Raw genomic sequence first — 21,749 nt, 5'->3', positions numbered from 1 at the left:
TCCTCCCTCGTGGCTCGAGGTCAACGCCAAAAACAAGCCTCAACAAGCGCTTTACATCGTCAACAACATTTGTAACGGACCGGCCAACGGCTGACATGCACTGCAGCACTTTGTCGTGACCTGGCGCTGGCCATTCCACATACAAACTGTCATCTGCGTGAGTGATGGCCGCTTCAGAGGCTGTTGCCGAGAGGCGATGATAAAACCTAGAAAATTGACAGTTTAGGTAGAAATAGGCCAAGAGACTTAGCTATACATAGCAAAGCTCTCCTATTCTTCGAATAAAGTTGTTTATTTCATTCAATATATATATAGTAAGTCACAAATCTGACCAGATGACTACATTCTTTTACAAGATGCACAAAACATCGACCTGCTCAGAATGCATGGAAACAATGTCGTTGTTAAGGTTGTAGCAAATGGACCGTACTATAATTAAGACTAGCCATCATCACAACACTCTCTGACCTATTTCTTGTGCAGACGAGAATGTTGATGTTAACCTGAATAAACTCTAGACCAAATTCCTGTTCTATTCCTGCACATTTGTCTGCTGTCAAAATAACACATTCTTGAATATGCCTGAATTTGTTTCATGGTGTCGAAATGTTCTAATGACACATAGTGGTGCAGTTGTGAATTTATGTGAATATATGTGAAAATATTCAAAGCTGTGCTGTATGTAGCCTCGCAGATTTTTTTTAAGGGATTGCAAGTGTGTGAGTGTGTTTGATCAACATGGAACACATCCTCATTTGTAAGATAGCCAACGACAAATTTCTGTCCAGGCCTAAGGCAAGATTGATTGATTGATTGATTGATTGATTGATTGATTGATAAGGACATGTTAGGGCATTCTTTTTACACTCTTTAACATAGTTATTCTAATCATCTCCCTTTTGGTGCTAGTGCAATACTGATAGTCTGATAGTCTCCCCTCTACAACATGTGTAGGCTTTGTATCCAGTTCACTCATTTTTGAGACTCATTGCCTACTGTCTGCAACAATAAAGAGTATTTACATCAGTATATTTGTGCGAAAGTATGCGATATAAATTTCAAAAATTACAATAGCTATCAAAGTATTTTCTTCCCCATATCTTGACAGATATAACACACATTTGATTGGTTCTCTCTCTACCTCACCCTTCCATCCCCTCCCTCCCTGTCCCTTATGGCCTCAGGTACCTCAAGGTAAAGTCAAACCCTACACTTGTTCAAATCCCGCACTAAGCCCTCCATCACCGCCTCCACCAACAGTCTGCCTGGAGCATCAGCCACACCGAGAACTTCCTCCACCAGGTATCCCTACACGTTAACCCACCCGCACCAGACCATAACGAGGCCATCACAGTGAAACATGGATCAGTCGTCTAAAGGGTTAACCTCATCCCATCCCCGACTCTTGCCACCTAAGGGGACATAATCGAGAACGTGGTGGCCTCATCCTTCATGTTTGCCCTCGCTTATCAAAATTAAATATCTCCCCCGTCAGCCGAGAAACATCTGCCTTGTTACCGAGGTGGCAGATGTCTCAGTGATTGTGACAGAATTCTGGTTTTTTTTCCAGACGGAATGGCCACCACTACCACTACCACTACAACATCTACAGGCGGTAATGTGCTTTAAACAAGTTTAAGACAAAGTACTGTGTGACCCGGCTTTTGTTTTATCTGTAAGTCACTTGTGAGGAGGATGATAAGTAACGAGGTGTCTTTCTGTAAAAGTTTCCATCACGAACATCTTCGAAGAGCATAAGCAGCCAAACCAACAGACTAGGACCAGAGGAAAGAGGCATATCATGAAACAAAAATGAAGTGTAGTGTTTTTGTCTAGTAGGGTTGACAGCTGAGCTTTTTTAAAATTGACTTCTTTTATACGGTTTTTCTTTTCTCTTCTTTATTTTTTCACGGAGTGAGTCGCCTCTCTTTACTGGAATCCTACTAACGCTGGCAGTTGTGTGTGGAATGTTTTCTGAAAAGAACTGGCAAAGAACTGACAAATAGGGCTTTGCTTTTTTTCTTATCACATTTCATCGTGTCATTTGCCTTCATGTTGCTTTTATACCCACTTCAAATACACATTCTTGGTTTTTAAATACCTCACCATTGTCTTTTCTCCTTAATATAACTTTTTACCAGTCGGCGTTGATGGGCAGCTGAAGAGATTGTGTCCCTTGTCCAAGACCCTTTCTTTGAGCATTGGATGCTCTCGACATGTTCGGCTTTGTTTTCAGAATTTTTTGCCCAGATTCCTCCTTTTGAAATAGCTTCAGAAGGCGTTTATTCTGCTGTAGATGTAGCACAATATAAAGTTGAGAATATTTTGTAAGCCAAGTGGGCCGTGTGCACTTTAGAATTCTTCATGTTGCTATAGATGTTTGGCCCACGACTGATGGTGACGATTGTCAGGTTGAGGGATACACGTCTGGTCCTTCTGACAGTGATCAAGAGGACTGTCAGAATGGAATGAGTAATTTATTGGCGAAAGTGCTTGAAGATGTCCAGTTTTCCCTTTTATTTATATTTAAATAAGTCGTCTGGCTGAGGTGACAGCAATTAAAAGCTGCTTCCTAACTTAAACTTTAAAGTCAATGATGAACTTAGCAAAGAATGAGTTTTAAATATTTTTTTTAATTATAATCTTAGAAAACACAGAATTTTGACTGGCAAAGTCGTGTTCACCGTAGAACTATAATTAGAGTAATTAGCTAACCAGTAGGATGACTAGGCTGAAGTGGACAGTGTATATTTATCATAATTACCGGCAGCCTTGGGCCGCGAGCTTGGGTGAATATTCAATACCCGAGATGCACGAATATTATGTAGAAATGTTTTCCATTTTGTAGAGTTCGTTCACCAGAGGCGTGGCTTCGCTGTTTTCGTTATCGTTAACAAATATTTTGCAGCCTGTCCACCGCAGACGTGGGGCGCCAACTGCTCTCAGAAGTGTCCAGAGAAATGTCTCAACGGCACCTGCAACGCCATTGGCTTTTGCTCCGCATGCGAGCCTGGATACCGAGGGTTTAAATGTGAAGAAGGTACAGAGGGCAATTACTTTGATTAAAATACAGTGAAATTAAATAAAGAAGAAACTCGTTAAGGACCTATCGCTTCTAGAGAAGCATATAAAGCACTATGGTTAATAAAGACGAGCAGGAGTCTTGGCAGATAAATCATGGCAATTTAAAACATTAACAATATTGGTGTCACTTTTGGTACGCTCACTTAAATTTCCAAACATGGCCAATAAATTTCTGCAGTTTATAAAAATTATAGAATCAATCAGTTTCAAAATACACTTCAAATTGTGAGTATTACAGTAAGTGAAGAAAGAACAGGTGTATAATTTGTGTCACGAATAAATCTGCATAATTAATTCTTGGAGACTCTGATTCTCTGCCCACAGGGATTACTAAATGGAATTTTATCTTGAAAAAAAAACCCACGGAAACTAGTATTAAACATATGCTATAATGCAAGAAGACATCTACTTCTGTCAAGAATGTCTGTAAAGAATGAAGGGTGATTTGAATAACATGTAAAATGTATTGTCTGCAGTCATGAATAAAAGATAAATATCTATTTCTGTAGCACTCTGCCACAACATTAGTGTCAGGTTCTGAACACTAATCAAGTACTTGAACGATGTGAACAGTAGAATCTGCACATTGAATTTAAAAAAACAACAACATGAAAGCTACAGATGATACTCCTAAATTGTGTGGCCTAAGACTACAGATGTTTCTTGAACGTGTGTGTATGTGTGCGTCCGTGATGTGTGTATTCAATTAATAAAAAAATGCCTTTGATAAAAGAATTTCCTTTCCCTGAAGTCTAATTACCTCCTTTTTCACCTTTCCTTAAACTAAATATGAACCATCGTTTGCAATAGTCACCAGCTTCTTCGTGCACCTTCGAAAAACTACGAAATGGCACTGAACTAAACTTGTCCATAAAAGAGAACATAAAGTTTTGAGAGGACAGATCAAGTTTCTCAGTCGTTCAAAGTAATGTCTTTTCTCTTCAACAAAAGCTTCTTTTGGAAAAAAAATAAGGTTGTTATTGCCAAGCGGCCGTAGGATGAGGAGGAGTGGCAAGTGGTTGGGCCTTAAGCTATGGACTGAGTTCAACTCATTAACCCGTCACTTCACAACCGACCCCCTGGGTACTTCGTTCGCACTCAAAAAATAAAAAAATAATAAAAATAATGCTTCTGTCGGGTCTTAGTTACCACCCACACGGCTTCAGTTTCAGTCCTAACTTATGGCAGATGAATAAAAAGCTGAAGTCCTTTTTTAGACTAATGTTAGAGACCCTTTGATTCTTTTGTCGTGTCTTTGTGAAGTTCCATGTCCATAACATGCACCAAAGCACACACATCGACCACAAATAAGAACATGGTTATCCCCCTGTACCTTTAGTAGAAAAAAAATGACAGTTATTTTAGTTTATTTCTTCCTTTTCGTCTTGTTAGATAATATGTAAAATTTTCTTTTCTATGACTGTTATTTACATTTAGGCTACTGGAAGGTTTTTAATCCTAAAACATCTTATTTGAAAATGTGGTGTTACAGAATAGTTTATCGCTCCTTGTCTGCTACAGTTTATTTTTGCGAAGCAATGATGTGTGTTGATCTTGAGATTCAATTGAAATCCTGTTTTCAGAATGTACTGGTGGAACCTACGGGAGGGACTGTCAGGAGCTGTGTAGTTTTCATTGTCCAGGAGTTGGCCTGCAACAATGTTAACGGCTTTTGCTTCCTGCAGGGCGGGCTGGAAGCCAAGTCTGTGTCTCCAGCGTACGTGTCTGCCAGTTTTTGTTAGAAAACTTCCAAAATATACTTTTAATTTGAATGCATGCACCGGCCTCTGTTTATTGTGTATAGCGTGTATTTCTTTTTCTGTGTTTGTTTGTTTGTTTTGTTTTTTATCCTTGATAACTTTGAGGGCTTTGTTGACGGTTTTGTTTTGTTTTAGTTTGCTTGCATTATTTAAAACATTTTTATAATACAAGGAATTATTTCGTTTAAGTACGTGATAATGAGGTTTTTTAAAGCTGAAATTTGAAGTCCCGTTGTACTGGCAAACAATTTTGGTGAATAAGTTCGGGGTTAGTATATAGACCAAAGTTTCAATGTCCCAACTGGGTCTCCTATGACCTTCACAAACAACTTCGCCAAACTTAGTCAAACAACATATTTCTAGTCGAGGGGCTGAAAGGTAGCATTCATCTTCATGTTTGGCTATGCGTTACCCGTCAAAACCGTTTACAACTTCTGCTTGTCTTCTGTTTTCAGAACTGTTTCCATAAACTGTTTCCATGTTTGTTTTAACTCAGCCTGCGACGCAAAGACCTGGGGACCTGGATGTTCCTACAATTGCAGCCCAGGGTGCGTGCAGCAAGACTGCGACCCAGTCAACGGCCAATGTCGACAGGGATGCCTCCCAGGTCTTCTGGGCGACTTCTGCGATGAAAGTCAGCTACAAGTTTTTTTATTTGACTGATTTATTGAAATGTTTGTATTTTAGCGTTTATTTCGCATTACAGTATTTTTGTTCGAATATACTGAATATATTATATAGTAGCAATTTTTTAAATGTCAGCTCCCTTTGTCATTATTCCAGGCACTTGTAGATACACAAAAAAGTTCCAAAGTCTCTCTCACACACACACATACATGTGCGGGGTTTTCAGAAAACAATTTACATTAAAGTACATCATAGACTTGGGAATATAAACCAGTTTGATGTCAGCAGACCAAGGATTTAATGACAAGAAGAGAAACATCGGGTTCACTGTGCTGTTATGACATAGTTTGCTGCTGATGGAAACAGTAAACTTGTCTGAAGTGTTTTCTCGTTTGATCTTTTTGTTTTTGTGAACACATCAGACTGTTCCTCCGGGAAACTGGGGCCAGAACTGTACAGAAGTTTGCAACATCAAATGCCAGGATCACCGCTGTAATCCTGCCTCCGGAGTCTGCAACAACTGCTCTCCCGGATTCAAGGGAGACCTCTGCGAAAGTCGTGAGTGGCTGTTCTTGGCACGTGACCTTTAACACCCGCTTGAACTGTATTCAGAAAATAGGAGAATGGCGCGAGAAAAAACTCGGTACTCGGGTGGATCCTGTACTGTTGTCACCCATAGGGCAAATACCCCTAAAGTATTATTAACTAACCTTTACTGATGTTCTTTGTCAACGCTTGTTTCCACAAACCGTGTCAAAAGTGCCTTCTCCAGTTAAACGCATTTTAATCCTTGTAGACACATTTATCTCGTTGCTAGATAAGCTATCATTCTTCCGTTTCTCTTCTATGGATGCTCATTACAGCGGAGACTTTATGAAGCCATAGAAAGTCACAGACATTGCTGGATTTGATCCGCCTTAAATGAAGTTACTGACTGATGTGTTACAGTGTCTTTGTGAAAACACCGAGTACTCTCTTCCTGCTTTTTTCTGTCTTCCCTCCCCTTCCCTACCTCTCCTTCTCTGTGTGTGTGTGTGTGGACCTGAGGACTTCAAAAGAAGAAAATCGTCCAGTTGACGTAAATATCACGTTGCAGCTTGCACTAAGGGCACCTACGGCGCCCGGTGCCCCAACAAGTGCAGTGTCAACTGTGGGGGCGCGGATGCTGACTGCGACCCGAAGGACGGCAAGTGCTCATCCGGGTGTAAAGTTGGTTGGAAAGGCGACCTTTGCACCGACAGTAAGAACTGTGGGCGAATTCATGTCATGTCCTAGCATCATGCATGACATTTATATTTTTTTTCTTTCTGTTTTCCTTGTTTTCTTCACTTTCTTTTTGTGCTACCTAAATTCATTTATTTATTTTTTGATTTGTTTGTTTGTTTGTAATAAACTTTTTATTTGTTTGTTCGTTATATTTTTTGTTTCCTCTTTTACTCGTTTAAGTGTTTTTTCTCCTACCCCTTTTTTTCTTTTTTTCTGCATGTAGTACGATCCTTTACTTTCTTACTTACCTGCTAAGCGGACTTGCGTAACCGACTAACAGCATTATGATTTGTTGTTGTTGTTTTGCTATTCAGCAAAGTCACCGTCGATTTCGTGTTTTCTTAAAGGATAGCTGGCATGCATCATCAAAGAACTCAAGTTCCTAGTTGTACGAATTAATTATCGTTGGTTTAGTTTTTTACTCTCAAAACCCACTCCCATTTTACTCCCAGAAATAAAGCCCAGGCAGGAGAGTTTATGCACTCGAAATTGTCCATTTACTCAGCTTTCAAAGCGAGAAATTCGTGATGGGCACTTGTTCCACATGAGCACGCTTCGTTTGTAGATGGTTGTGTGATCGTTTTTCTGACGATATTTGTTAATCGACTTAGATTTCACAGACTTTTATGTCAAAGTTTACTCTTTTTGTCTCTTTTATCCTTTTTTTTCCCATCTCTGCAAACCTTCCCAAGCACGACACTCACCAAGTGCCAAAAGTACAAACCTCAGACACGCTAACATTCAAGCTGACCTCACAGGGAGAGGAAAGGGGAATTTTTCTTCAGGAGAGCATCTTAGCAGCACATTCGTAAAACACATCTCTCTTCCTCTTTAACTCAAGTCCCATGCTCTAAGCCTGTCTGTCCGTCCGTCCCTGTCTGTCTGTCTGTCTGTCTGCCTGTCTGTCTGTCTGTCTGTCACAATTAGTATACACATAGAATCCAAAATAACCTAGATGGTAGACACCCCTGCAGCCAGACAGACATGCAGACAGGCAGACAGAAGTAATGTTCTTGTTCACTTGCAGAGTGTGTAAGCGGCACCTACGGCGCCAACTGCACTCAGGTCTGCAGCAAATTCTGCCGCGTGACGTCTGGTGCTGCAGCGACATCTTGTCATCACGTGTCAGGGCGCGTGCACCAAGGATGTCTTGACGGCTACACGGGTGTCGACTGTTATCAACGTACGTCGTCGTCATCATCACAATCATCATCATCATCATTATCACCATCATCGTCGTCGCTGCTGATGTAGTATATAATCTCTATGTCCCTTTTCAACATGTGCAGAATCAATTTCTGTTTTGTATTTTCTTTTGTGTTTTTCTGTGGATTTTTAGCTTTTCGTTCCCGTCACTATTTTTTTTCAAAATCATTTTCTCGAAATGTTTTTAAAGAACCTAATGGAAATTTCCACTAACTTACGATTTAGATTATTTAATGTAGGATATGAGAAATGAAAGATTCTTAAGTGCAAGGCTTAATCGAAAAAGTCGCCATTAAAAAAAAATCTATAACTCTAAAACAGGTATAAAAAATAATTTTGAAAGCCACAAACGGGCCAACGGATAAATCCCGTCGGTCGTTAAACAAATTGAATTGGAATTTTTTTTTTTGTGGCAGAAAATAATATTTTAAGATTTATTTCATAAGGTTTTTGAGTGGGATATATTTCATCTTTCAGAAATTCCCGCGTCTGCCGCAGCAATGATTGGAGGAGTGGTGGCTGGCGTGGCACTCGCTGTTATAGTTGTGGCAGTTGTCGTCGTCGTCGTAGTGAGGTCTGATATCCTGTATAACTCACCACACTGATGGATCGCAATGTCCTATTCTATATAATTTTAACTCATAAAAGTATCGGCTCCGTAAAGTCCGATTGCTACCTTTTACCGTATACATTGTTACTCAATTTTGTGATTGCGAGTACATCAACTTTTATAGCTATGAACCATAATTAAAATTTCTACTTTTTACATGTTCACTTTCTTGGTAATTAATGCATATTGTTATAACTTTATTATCTTTTTAAAGAATTGCTTTTCTTCGTGAGGACTGGATGTACAAAAGTACCTTTGTTAACAAATAATTGTCATTGTGAGTTGTCATTCTTTCTACCTCTTTTTTTTTCTCTTTCCTTTTTCTTTTATATTATTTAATTGTGTCTTTTATTATAGACGAAAAAGGAGGTGGAAGAAGACGATGTCACCTGACTCTGCTACCAACTACGCGAGTATGAACGGAGCTTTCGTGGCGGATGGCGTCAGTGAGTAGACGAGTGCAACTACAGTGTGATGGAGTCTGTCATGGTTACCACCCTCGTTACCATAGTAACCTTTAAATTGAACTTTTCTATTGCCATGCATTTACCTCTGTGCACACCAGGGGCCGTACTTATGAAGTGAGAGTAAGTAGTTCCCCCATGACCAAATGCCTATTTCTTATTTTGTCTCCGAAGTTACAAAGCAGTGTCCAGATACCCAGGATACTATTTTATGTTTCTTCACTCCAGGGTATCTTTGCCTCCGCTTTGTAACTACTGATTCAGGGGTAAAACAACATCTGCGGGGTCTGGAAACCGTTATTTTATATCTTTGGGAACATCCTTGAATTCTCCATACTGCCCCAAGAGCAACGACTTCCACTACTTCGTATCTACGACTACAGGTGTGCTTTGAGATTTCAGTACTTTCATACACCTTGATAAAGCCTGACAAGTATTTCCTTTCATCTTTAAAGCCGTCTTGGATGAAGATGAACTTAGCAATGCGCGTATCTCCTTGGCAACGGGGACGCACGTGGAGAAGGAGAAGCAAGTGTATTACAACATCAACCCGGACACATCCTCAACGCGCTTTCCGACGACTCAGCTTGACTCTCTCCTCGACAGGTGGCGCTTGGACCCTACGTCACTCAAAGGCCAGTTCGAGGTAACAATGGTTTGACGGAGGGACGGATGGGAGGACGCAATGGGAAGTCAGTTTGTTTAATGTGTTTTATGTCTGTGTGTGAGAAACTATTGACGATCTAACAGGCAATATGGAAGTTACTTTTATTAGTGAGTTTAAAAGCTGCTTGTGGTGTGAGCTGCCATGGGTGCTTGTAGGTTTGTTTAAGAATGACGTCACTAACGGTCAGTGGGTTCTGCCCTACCTTTCAGAGACTTCCTAAAGGCTTCACTGGGTCGACTCAAACAGCACTCAACGATGCAAACAGAGGCAAAAACAGATACAAGAACATTTGTGCTTGTGAGTGTTTGCTTTAGTGCATCTTCATCTTTCACGCACGCACACTCGGACTCGCTCACATACAGGGAGAGAAAGAAATGAATGAGTGCAATTTAGAGACAAAAAGCAATGTAACTATCTACTTTTCATCTACTTTTCATAAGTAAAAATCGAAATTTATGCAAGATACTATTATTCATGTGTATGATGATGATGATGATTGCTTGTTTGACAGACGACCACTCGCGAGTTAAACTGAGTATCATCGACGGAGACCCCAACAGCGACTACATCAATGCCTGCTACATCAGTGTCAGTATCCAGTCACGTGCTTCACAAAGCCTATCAGTTCATGCAAGTCATTGACCCACCACTGAAATCACTTTCACCACTGAAATACTTGTAACCACTGAAATCACTTTCAACACATTCACTACCTTTGGACATCATTAACTCGTCCCTCCATTAATTTAGACATTTTCTGAGCTTAACATGAGTACTGTTCTCATCTATCACTATAAAAATGTCTAATGCTCTATTGTATCTATTGCCATAAAAGGCATAAATTCTCGTGAATGATTGTTGCACCTGATGTTCTTTGAACTGTCCGTCTTTCATTTCTCCACCTTCTGTTGGCATTCCAGGGTTTCAATGGAGAACCCAAATTCATCGCATCCCAAGGTAGGGTTGTTTTCATTACTTTTTCTTCGATTTATAGCAGGTTATAGAAATTCAAGAAAAGTATAACAATCAAGAGGCACTGAGTCGAGAGCTTGCGACTATTTCTACTGTCAACATTATTATCTGTTGGCACTTGTGTACATCTTGTAGATAAACACTTTTTATATTGATGTACAACTACACTTAGTTGTCATGGTTGTTTTACTACTTGGATCCCCTTCCCCATACTCACATGACCAAAGATTGACACTAACTCTGAGCATCCTTGTGAACTGCAGGTCCGAGTCGACTCATTCTGCAGGACTTCCTACGCATGCTGTGGGAGAAGCGAGTTCACACTGTTGTCATGCTAACCAACCTCATTGAAGGAGGAACTGTAAGCGTGACAGATGCTTTCCTTCTTTCTTTCCTTCTTTCTTCTGTTTGTTCGTTTGTCGTTTTGACTTTTTCTTTCCTCTTTTTCTCTTCCCTTGTTTCTTGATTCTCTCTTTTTCTTTGTCTTTCTTTCTTGGTTTTTACCTTTCTTGTTTTCAGTTAATGTCCAGATGACACGACTGCTTGATTTTTTGGGCATTATTTCCTATCAGCTTTCTAAAATAATGATACTGTAAAAAATGAAATCAAACAGTACAAAACCTTGTCTTGTAAGCTTGCTATTATGCACAGATGTGGATTTTTTTTTTACATTTGAATATGTTTCATTCTTTCTTTTCAAACTGTCTTAATTTCCTCTCTTGTTCTTTTCGCTTTATATTTAGAAACCCTCTTAAGGAGAAACTTTTCAAATTACTTGTCACATGGATTTCATTATAAATTATCCCCCCTCCACTTTCCTTAACAGCAAAAGTGCGAGCAGTACTGGTCCGACTCTGGAGAACGGAAGTATGGGGCAGTAACGGTAACTCTGGTGTCTGTCCGACGCACAGCAGACTACACGGTCCGCGCGCTGCAGCTGAAGCAGGTTTGCAGCAAGTCAAGAAAACACATTTTTAAATAGTTTAGAAACCAATACGAAAACTGTTAGAGGGATACATGATGCCAGATATCAACTATCACAGCATCTTGTCAACCTGCGCGTCACCTAACGTTCGCCATGTTGTAAGTGTCACGGCGGGTGTTTGAATAACACCCTGAATGACGCTCGTGTTCTGAAGGGAATTATTAAGGGTATTCTAAGCGATGTTCAAACAGGTGGAAGAGTGATACTGAGGTAAGAATAGCTGACTGTTAGTTATTGGAATACAAGTGGACCAGACGATGCTAACGGAGATGTTATGTTTTTCCCCAGGATGGTGAGTCACACTCACTCACTCAGTTTCACTTCACTGCCTGGCCAGACAAAGGGGCTCCAGTCTCGCCATGGCCTTTGGTGGATTTCCACATGACTGTCAAGGAGGCCGCGGACTTGCACAAGGGCTCACCTATCGTTGTGCACTGCAGGTGCAGGACCCATGCAGTCAGATACACTCAGACACACACACACACACACAGGTGTAATATATAGAGTCACCATCACCGCAAAACACATTGTCACATCTCTGCCTGATTCATTCACAATTCTGTGTGATCATTCCCAGCTGTATTTTCACATCATAGGTGAAATAATATCCCTCATGTTACGTCATTAACGGCGTTTTTACGTCACTTACGTTGTTATTACGTTGTTGTTACGTTGTTGTCACGTTGTTCGCAGTGCTGGGATCGGAAGAACGGGCACATACATTGCACTGGACAACCTGCTGGCGGAAGCAGCAGAGACAGGTCACGTGGACTTCAACACGTGTGTCTGGAAGCTTCGTCAAGCTCGTGTCAACATGGTTCAGACGGTGGTCAGTGAAAAATGTCTCTCGCATCCTGTCTCGTCGTCTGTCTTGCCCTCTTCCTTCTTTTAATCCTCCTAACATTAGAAACAGACTCATAAAAATAAGAGCACCGTTTTTAAGCCTACTAGACATCGGTTCATTCAATCTTTCAAGACCATCATGCATCTTAAGGCTCGTCGATGAAAATCTTTATGTACTTTAAAGGTTGGGCAGCAGGAAGGACGAATGAGCTAAAACGGATGAAGCATGAAAGTACTTTCTCTTGTGATCACGCCTATATTCCCTATATTCATCATAATGAGACAGAAATTTAATAAACCCAGAAAAATCTACATCAGCCCATGCAAATAATGAATTCTGGGAGAATTCGATCGATGATTCAGAAAACACATCTTGTCTAGAAGGTTCCGAGAGATGTGTAGATGGCTGTTCAGACCACGTGCCTTCGGGCATTTTAAAGAATTAAGAGAACAAATCTTTTCTCGTTAGTTCCGCTTTATACCCTGTACGTGGTTCTTCTGTCAGACAAAATGGAGTTGGGTTTAAAAACAGTTTTATCTATGCAAAATCACAAGACCTTTAACCTCACTAATTATATCGGGCTGTTTGCTCGTTCCTAATTAGACCATTAAAGTGAATTCGTTGAGTCAGCTTCCTGGACTCTAATGTAAGGTTGAAGCTACAAGTGCGGGTGAACATAGTTTTTTCTGTCCAATCGTCTTAAAAATATAAAATACATGCAAAAATTTAATTTTGAGCCTTGTTGATCTACACCACTAATTGTCTTTTGATAGCCCTCCAGGTGTCTTGATACAACTGATTCATCAGCGAAAACTAGAAAACAATTTTTTCTGACAATAAGAGGTTTCTAACAGCTAACATGTATATCCACTTACTTGTAAACAAACATCGTTGCAGTGTTTCGAACACACCAGGTATACATGCAGGTAATTGAATACCTTTTACTGTCTGTGAATTTAAAATTATTTCACCTCAAGCTTTCAATCACCTTCGCAGTCACTGTGAAGTCATGCTCACCATCTTCATATTGATGTGAAGTGTCAAATCAAGTTCACTGATATCTAAAAGCTCCAATAAGGTGATCAAGATGGCAGTGTTGCTGTCAGAAATCTGTTTATCCAGACTTGAAAGCTTTGGAATACCTTCAAGATCAGATTAGTGCGCACGTGGCTTTAATAAGAAGAGTTAGGATGCTGTCCAATGTTGTTAAAAAAAAGTTCATGACATTTAATGACATTTTCTCAGAAAGATAATGTGGATGGGTGCAGCAAAAAGTAAAGTGAGCGAAGTCCACAGAACTTCCAAGACAAAAGATGTTTTATTTGGAAATGCATTCAAATGCACTTGAGTTATTTTTCCTTCTCTGTGTGTTGTAACATGTGTGTTTGTGTGTGTGATTTCTTGTTTGTCAGTGGGTCTTGTGCGTGTGAGTGTATTTAGTGTAGTTCACATATATATAAATTATTGTTTGAGGTGGTTGTGTGGAGTGTAATAACCATTCTTTAAACCTTACAACAGGAGCAGTACATTTTTCTACACGAGGCTGTGTCGGTTAGTCTAGCTGTGTCAGGCACACTACTCAAGAGGTCCCAGATTCCAGAGGCTGTTGGGAATCTTTTCAGTCAGTCACCTGATGGACAAAGCAAGCTTGAGGCAGAGTTTAAGGTCAGTCGATGATAAGTAGTTAGCTACAACGACACAGAACGTCTCAGAACGAGGCAATGGCTCTAACAAATAAGTAAAATTTAAAGAGTGTAGATCATTCCACTACCCAACATGTGTGTCCGTCCGTCCGTCCGTCCGTCCGTCCGTCCGTCCGTCCGTCCGTCCGTCCGTCCGTCCGTCCGTCCAAGTACAATAAAGCCCACTTGTTTCAAACGTTTGCTTAGTTTCTGATTTCAAATAAATCAGATAATATGCCTTCATGTCTAGCCTTTATCCTCAGTATACCGAATCTGCTGCATACAAAATAATTTTTTTAACAGCATGCAATTGAGTTTGGGCACATATCTACACGATGACTGACGAGAGTTGCATGATGACTATATGATGAATGTGCGGTGTAATGGTGTTGTTACATGAGAAATTGATGTATGATGACTGTGATGTCTGTATGGTGTCTACGGAGGTCTAACGTCTGTCCAGCCATAACGCCTTGTGATGTTTCTGTGATGTCTCCAAATAGAGGCTGTCTTCATGTCTGAGACAAACCAACCTCACAGACTACTCCGCTGGTCAGAAAGAAGAGAACAAGGCAAAGAACCGCTTCCACAATATTCTGCCACGTAAATAATTTTTGCCTTATTTGCCTCAAATATATTTCAATCTATGCCTTTTCGCTAATTTTATTTTTGCTTCCGCATTCCGTTTTTCAGCCAAACTTTCTTTCCTTCCTTCTTCCTTCTTTCTTCTTTCGTTTCTTTATTTCTTTCCTTCTTTGCTTTTTTTAACCATCCGTTGACAATGACTAAGGAAGCCGATCAACAAATAACGCCATCACATTCCACTCACCGACAAGCAACATCATCCAATGACACTCACCGACAAGCAACATCATCCAATGGCACTCACCGACAAGTAACATCATCCAATGACTCTCACCCTCACCGACAAGTAACGCCATCTACTTCCACTCACTAACAAGTAACAGCATCAACTGACTTTCACCGACAGAAGACGCGCACCGCGTGGAGCTGACGCCGGCTGTGAGCGGCGGTGACGACTACATCAACGCCATCTTCATACCAGTAAGTGCGCAGCCTCTCTGTCACACCTCCCACACATTCACTCCTGCCTTGAAAGTTTCATAGAACTCAATTTTTTAATGACTGTGTAGACCTCGGTACATACACGTTTTGTATTTCACCAAATCTGCCTCAATACATCCCTTCCGTTCCCGAGGTGCAGACCTACAAACACCACCATCATGCATACAAAGAGTTCAAACATGTGACGTCACATTTGTACACAGTCTAATACAGAAGTCCAGCTCACTCATTGGCTGCGGCCTCCACAACCTAATCACTGTAGACTTGTATCTCGATAACAGAAGTGAGGTATTCAACCGAATTTGGGAAAATAGCATTTTGCTTTGAGTTTTACCCAATCATTACCTCCCAAACATATTTCACCCTGGTGGTTCTTGAACGCGTAGCCTTTGTCCTTCCCTACAAAAACTTGTCCTAGAAGCTGGTCATACTTATGGCGGCAAGTACTGGCAATTATCTGATAGCCCAAGGGAACAGGGAACCAAGCCTGGTTCTGTTTTGAGATTCTGCACAATAAAGCGCAATTATGATTGTGATTGTGATTGCTGTAAGGATGATGATAAGGAGGAAGATTATTAACTTCCCTGAGTCATTTTATTCTTCCCCGTTGACCACTTACCTCAATGTTTTTTTAAGGACATGGACGTATCTGTAGACTTTATACCAGCGATTTTCACTTAAGACAATATCTATTATTACAAACTAAATATGCAATGACGAGAGTCAAAGTATTAGGGAGATGATGGCAATAAGTAAAAACATGACAAAACGGGAATAGAAGCCAGGTCAATGAAAAACCAAAAAGGAAGACCCCAGATAATTTTAACCAATTACTATAATAACACTTTAATTTTTCAATTGTTGGACAGGAAAGGATTTAGCTTTAGGGCTAGGAACAGTTGAGCTAGGCAAAGATAATTCTGGTGAATGACATCGATAGCTCGTTTACTGATGTTTAAACTTGTCTGTTTGCTGAAGGCGGTTCTCTCATTGTCCTAGGGATACAAGAAGCGACACCAGTATGTTGCCACCCAACTGCCCCTGGCTACTACAGTCGTGGACTTTTGGACACTTGTCCACGAATATCCAGTTTCTGTTGTGGTGATCTTTCCAGGAGACCCTGCAGAAGACCACGAGGTGGGACTTTTGATGTTTTTCATCGGCAACATTTTATTTATTTAAAGAATTATCTTGGACGAGTTTGATATTTTTTTCTCCTCAAGATTTTTCACTTGACAATAACTTCAGGTAGACTGTCGTAAAGCTGCCGCATGATAAGGACAACAAATTATAAAAGAAATTATTTTTAAGTCAGGAACATGAAGACTGCTTGCATGACCGGTCACTAATTAACTTAATAACGTAAAAATGTTGATTGGGATTCCTGTGACTCATCTCCATAGCAACACCGTGTCACATTGCCTCGCAGCTTAATGAGGAGGTTGTGTGACATTTAAAAAAAAGGATTTATAACATTGGCCAGTGATGAGGATATGCCCTTTAATTGTATTTAAATTATGTTGCGGAACCTTTCAGGATTCAGCAGTGCGATGGGGAGTGTTGTTATGGACGGCACACAATGTCATATTGTGAGTTAATCACACCCAGTGGCCTCTTCGTGACCTTACAGAATGATTCAGCTCTTCGTTAGATTTTCATAATGTTGTCTAAAATAAACAAAAGGCATGGGTTTCCAGAAAGTTCTGATGTCAATGATGTAACCACACAGGAAATTTCGTAAAAACAAAATAGTCCCCTAGCCGGCCTAGCGTATCGGTCGTTTGGTCCTTAGTGACTTCACTTTTCTGGGGAGGGAGAGGGGTCAGCTGCTTTGTGAGGATGGTGGCTATCTCCTTTATCTCAGTCTCCATCCTTCTTATAATTCTGTAAAGAATCAGGTACCCATTCAACAGCTGGTCGGTTGGAGAAATAATCTCCACCATACGGGTATCAAACCTTTAGTGTGTGCGGGGATAGGAGGGATCCGATCTCAGACAACAGGACAACAGTGCTCTAATCACTTGGCCCTTCGCTTCTATTTATTTAGAAACGCGGACAAAGATATTGTCTCGAATATTCTGTGGCTAAAAACAAACATTCAAAAACCCTTATTTTGCTCCGTTATTGATAGTAATAACTTCTGTAACAACCCTTCTTCCTATTCCCAGTCTTTATATCCTGCAGAAAGCTTTAAAAAATCTTTGAAAACTCGTCTCTCCTCGTCTGTATAACAACCATGAAAGCTCGTTGTTTATTGTTTTTAAATGTTGCAAAGAAAATTTTCCTTTCACTGTATGCAATGTATGAAGACGAAGATCTGAGGGATGTGTCATAATATTATTCATGTTGCTTTATAGTTTAAAACCTGGGCTACAATATTTGTCGCTTTTATAGCTCTTAAACAGCATGACAGTTTTCTGGTTTTTGTCACGAATCATTTGATATACAGTTCAAGGATTCTGTCCACAACTTTTATGCTACATGTAACTTGTGGCCCCTGTGAGATGAAAGGTATCACAAGACATCGCCTTCCCCACCTAATATATGCATTTCCATGCACGTGCAAAGTAAAATTCCAACCATAAAATTTTTTCGATTAAAAGAAAGACAAGAGAAGGGAAAAGTTAATAGTGACAAACAAACTGGTCAACTTGAGGTCAGACTCACATTATGGCGGCGCTGCAGTTGTTGGCCACAAGATGCGAGTTCTGTCCTCCTCGTTCTCATGTTTGAAGGAAGGATTGACGCAGACCTTCAAATGCAGGGAAAATTAGGTTTGAAGACAATGTAGTGCTTCAAACAATGTTGTAAACAACGCAAATAAAATATAATCAGCTACACTGGGGCTAATTTAATTTTTGTGCAGACTCGAGTGGATTTCTTACCCGGCGATGGAGAGACGTGTCAGTATGGACCCTATAAACTGTCCACCCGATTGGTAGCTACACATGAAGGGTATCAGGAAATGCTTGTGAACTGCACAAAACCTAAACGACTAAATGTGAGTGCCTGTCTCAAAGAGTTTTTTTTTTTAATGTAGATAACTTTGGGCTCATTGTATTTTGTTTAATAGCAGCTACATACAAGGCTAAAAATTACTCAGTCAGATTTTGTTGAATTCGATCCTACACATGCAGATGGCTAACAGAAAGTGTGTTTTTAAAGGAAAAGGTAATTAAAATGGAAGATGATAGAACCTGGAGTTCTGACTCGTTTCCGCTCCAGTTTTCAGGATTCAAAATGATCGCGACTAACCTCAGGTCTGAGGTAGTACAAGTGAGCTGCTATGTCTTACTGTAAATTTAAAAAAAAAACGACTGAAAACCTTTCAGAATGTCAGCGTCTATCCTGCAAACCTAGACTGGCACCTCGCTTGCCTTTTCCTTTAAACAGCAACACTATGAGGGAGCAGCTCGGCAACTTGTCCTCCCCGAAAATAATGACAGGAGACGTCCGATCCCCTTGTGTGTCTTTTGTGATTGGAAGTCGAGTTTTTCCTCTTTCTCTCTATCTCTATCTCTCTATCTCTCTCCCTCTCTTTCTCTCTCTCTCTTTCTTTCTCTCATCGCTCTATAAGCTGCTTTGTTTTGTGTGGATTTCTGTGCCACTGCTTGTGCTAAAAGGTGTGATGTGTATTCTTGTTTACGTACGCGTGTGTGTATGTGTGTGTGGCTTCGGATTACTAGTGTGTTCGAGTGTAGTTATGCATGTGCTTAGTGGAAATTAGTCTTTTTGTGACATTTGCATAATTCTTTTTAACAGAACATGCAATTTCCATTATTTTATAAAAATTTTATTCACGTTTCTTGCTTTTCAAGGCTTTAATTCCAGAAATTAAAGATAATCTTAGTATTATTGGAGCTTTCAGTCGGAACCGTTGCACGTGCAGTAGACTTTCTCCAGTCCTCTGTGTGTGAGAGAGAGAGATAGAGAGAGAGAAGGGGGGTGCCCATGATGTCATGTATGATTTGCTTGACCTTTTCAAAATGCCTGCAGTTTCGATTTTTCTCTCATTCCCAATGCCTCCTACGGTCTTTAAAATGTTTAAATCATCACGTGGTGAATAATCTTCAACATAGCAGCTGACATTGTTATGGGAGTACAAGTGTGCTTGATGTGCATGCGTGTAATGCCTTTGTCAGGCGGTTAAATCTTCCTCTCTTGCTGCCCTACATCTCCTAGATGTTTCTATAAATCCCCTTTATGTTCATCTTTTACCAATTACTTTGTTCATTCAGTTCTTTTTTTTCTTTCGTTCTTTCTCTCTTTTATGTGCTTCTCCTTTCTTCATCGACAGTTTCTCTTTTCTATCTTTCTTTTCGATTTATTTTTTCTTCTTTTTGTTGTTCTGACCTTCTGACCTGTTTCCTGACTCTTGGTAACAAATACAATTTACGCGTTTCTTTTATTCTTTCGTTCCTGTCTTTCTAAAAACCATTGACACAGTCGCTCTCACTGTCCGCGGCAGGTGCCTCTCAAATTGTCTAGACTGACTGTAAGCTTGTACTGGTCTGTGGCAGCTGACTCTTCTGCGTGGACGCCGGGAAGTCCGCCTCCTGAAGTGTTTGCAGAGGACCCCGAGTGTCCCTGTACTCCTGCACCTGACACAGGCCGCCGCACTCGGCATCACTGACGAGGAAACGGACGAAAGCATCGTACTGGTCGCCTGCAGGTCATGACCTTAAGTGTACTTCTACCTGTCTAGCTTTTGGTTACAGCTTGATTTGTGAACGATCTATCCAAATTGTTTTTGTACAATGTGAAAAATACGTGTCCGGATATCAAAATAGATGGAAACGAAAGTCACGAATGCGAACGGGCAGCACAAGTTCTATCTCCTCCTCCTCCTCCTCCTCCTCCTCCTCCTCCTCATCTTTCTCGCTCACAGATTTTTTCAGGATTTCCCTCTCTCTCTCTCACACACACACCACACTGTGCTCTAAAGAGCAAGTAAACTTCTCTTCCACCGAATGGCGGTCATTGTCGTGACCCTGTGTCTCTGTGTCATTTCCTGTCTCTCAGGACCGGCGCAGAGCTGAGCGGCATGTTCGTGACGTTGGCCCACGTGCAGGCTCGTCTGGCCGACACACCTGTTTCCGTTCCTGCCTTGGTGGGTTACCTGAGAACCATCCGACCCCAGTTTATTTCCAGCCCCGTAAGTCGTCCATCATCATCGTGGTCGCTGATCATGTTTCATTTTTTTTTTAAATAATAATATTAAGAAAAAGAAACGACAAGAATTCTTTATAAACTGCTCCCGATGACTAAAACGTTGCTGAATATTTCGTCCACAACACAGGAACAGTACCAAACCCTGTACGAGGCTGTGAAGATGCTCGCTGAAGGCTCGTCAGTTGTTACGAACGGCGACAAGATCTACAAAAAGAGGTCAACAGCCCGAAAACCTCAACGAGAACTCCAAGAAAGAAAGAAAAAAACGGACGACAACAGCGACGAAGAAGCAGTGTGGAAGACGAGGACTAGCGGACTGCCAGGGACACGTTAGGCGGAAATGACGCAATAACCGGTGGGCGTCGTATGGCTGATAGACACACTCACAGCTGGTGTTCCTTGTAAGCTCTGGTGCGTCTCACACCGTCGACACAAAGTTTAATGGTTCTCCTGGTTCTCCAGACTTTTAATTAGCTAGAATTTTTATGTAATATCGATAATCTGTTTGTAAGTACAGCGCGGCAAGCAACTTTACATAGAAGTGATTATTGTTGTTGAAATTTTTATTTATTTTTAATAGCACTGCTGGCTTCATTTTATTTTTTTATTTTTTATTTTATTTTATTTTTTAGCTATCGATTTCATACTGTTTGTGAGTAAAGACTAGTCATCCCATACTGTGGAATACCCTGTCTGATTTATGTGGCCCTAATTTTTTTTCTCATTGCCGGGCTTCAACATATCCTTTCGCAGTTTATTTCTTTTGTACAGATTACGTTTCCAAATTTAGACAGAAATGGATAAGTGAGCCTTTTTTCTATAACATAGCTTAAATCTTGGGGTTTTATACTTAAATTCGTTAGAATCTTGAGACATTAAATGATAACTATTTATCTAGTTGCAGATGTAATATCTTCTTCATATTGTGAAATGTTTATATGTTTGATTCATAATTAGGGAACGACTAGAGATAAACATTTTCATTTTGAAATACTTGTATGACAGATGTATTAACAGTCTTTAACTCCATAGCTTACAAAATATTAAATTTTTCACAATTATTTTGAATAACCACTGTGTGAGAAATTAATAGTTCATTGTACTGAGTTCATAATTAGTTATTATATAACCAGTCGTCACCTAATCGTTGTTCATCTTCATGCTATTGTTTCTCCGTTTATAAAGTACATTTTTCTATGTTTGTATTGATGATAAATAAATGATTATGGGAGGAAATACGCACATGCGTCTGCACACATGTGTGTGTGTGTGTGAGTGCTTGTGTGTGTGTGTGTGCGCGCGCGCGTGCACGTGTATGTGTGGT

At 40.4% G+C, this 21,749-nt stretch overlaps 1 protein-coding gene across 1 annotated transcript; it reads left to right on the top strand.

Moving 5' to 3' along the window:
* The first annotated feature begins 1,234 nt into the window (after positions 1–1,234).
* Positions 1,235–21,661, top strand: LOC112574453 (receptor-type tyrosine-protein phosphatase epsilon-like). Its single transcript, XM_025255535.1, has 25 exons — positions 1,235–1,615; positions 2,909–3,040; positions 4,668–4,801; positions 5,341–5,478; positions 5,894–6,029; positions 6,568–6,711; positions 7,765–7,920; positions 8,421–8,517; positions 8,911–8,999; positions 9,473–9,663; positions 9,894–9,981; positions 10,196–10,272; positions 10,605–10,641; positions 10,920–11,017; positions 11,483–11,602; positions 11,930–12,081; positions 12,335–12,470; positions 14,004–14,150; positions 14,671–14,770; positions 15,159–15,232; positions 16,253–16,390; positions 18,120–18,254; positions 19,774–19,925; positions 20,276–20,408; positions 20,553–21,661. The coding sequence occupies exons 4-25, from the start codon at positions 5,473–5,475 to the stop codon at positions 20,757–20,759; spliced, it is 2,613 nt and encodes an 870-aa protein (XP_025111320.1). The 5' UTR covers positions 1,235–1,615; positions 2,909–3,040; positions 4,668–4,801; positions 5,341–5,472; the 3' UTR covers positions 20,760–21,661.
* The last annotated feature ends 88 nt before the right edge of the window (positions 21,662–21,749 follow it).

This window comes from Pomacea canaliculata, linkage group LG10 (assembly GCF_003073045.1).
Source record: "Pomacea canaliculata isolate SZHN2017 linkage group LG10, ASM307304v1, whole genome shotgun sequence".
Classification (NCBI taxonomy): Eukaryota; Metazoa; Mollusca; class Gastropoda; order Architaenioglossa; family Ampullariidae; genus Pomacea; species Pomacea canaliculata.
This window is presented reverse-complemented; position numbering and strand designations above follow the sequence as displayed.

What these genes read in the sequence shown, in the direction of transcription:
- LOC112574453 (XM_025255535.1), top strand. An exon ending in AGGCGACCTTTGCACCGACA is followed by an intron (nt 6,712 to 7,764) that starts GTAAGAACTGTG and finishes GTTCACTTGCAG; the next exon opens with AGTGTGTAAGCGGCACCTAC. An exon ending in ATCGTACTGGTCGCCTGCAG is followed by an intron (nt 19,926 to 20,275) that starts GTCATGACCTTA and finishes CCTGTCTCTCAG; the next exon opens with GACCGGCGCAGAGCTGAGCG.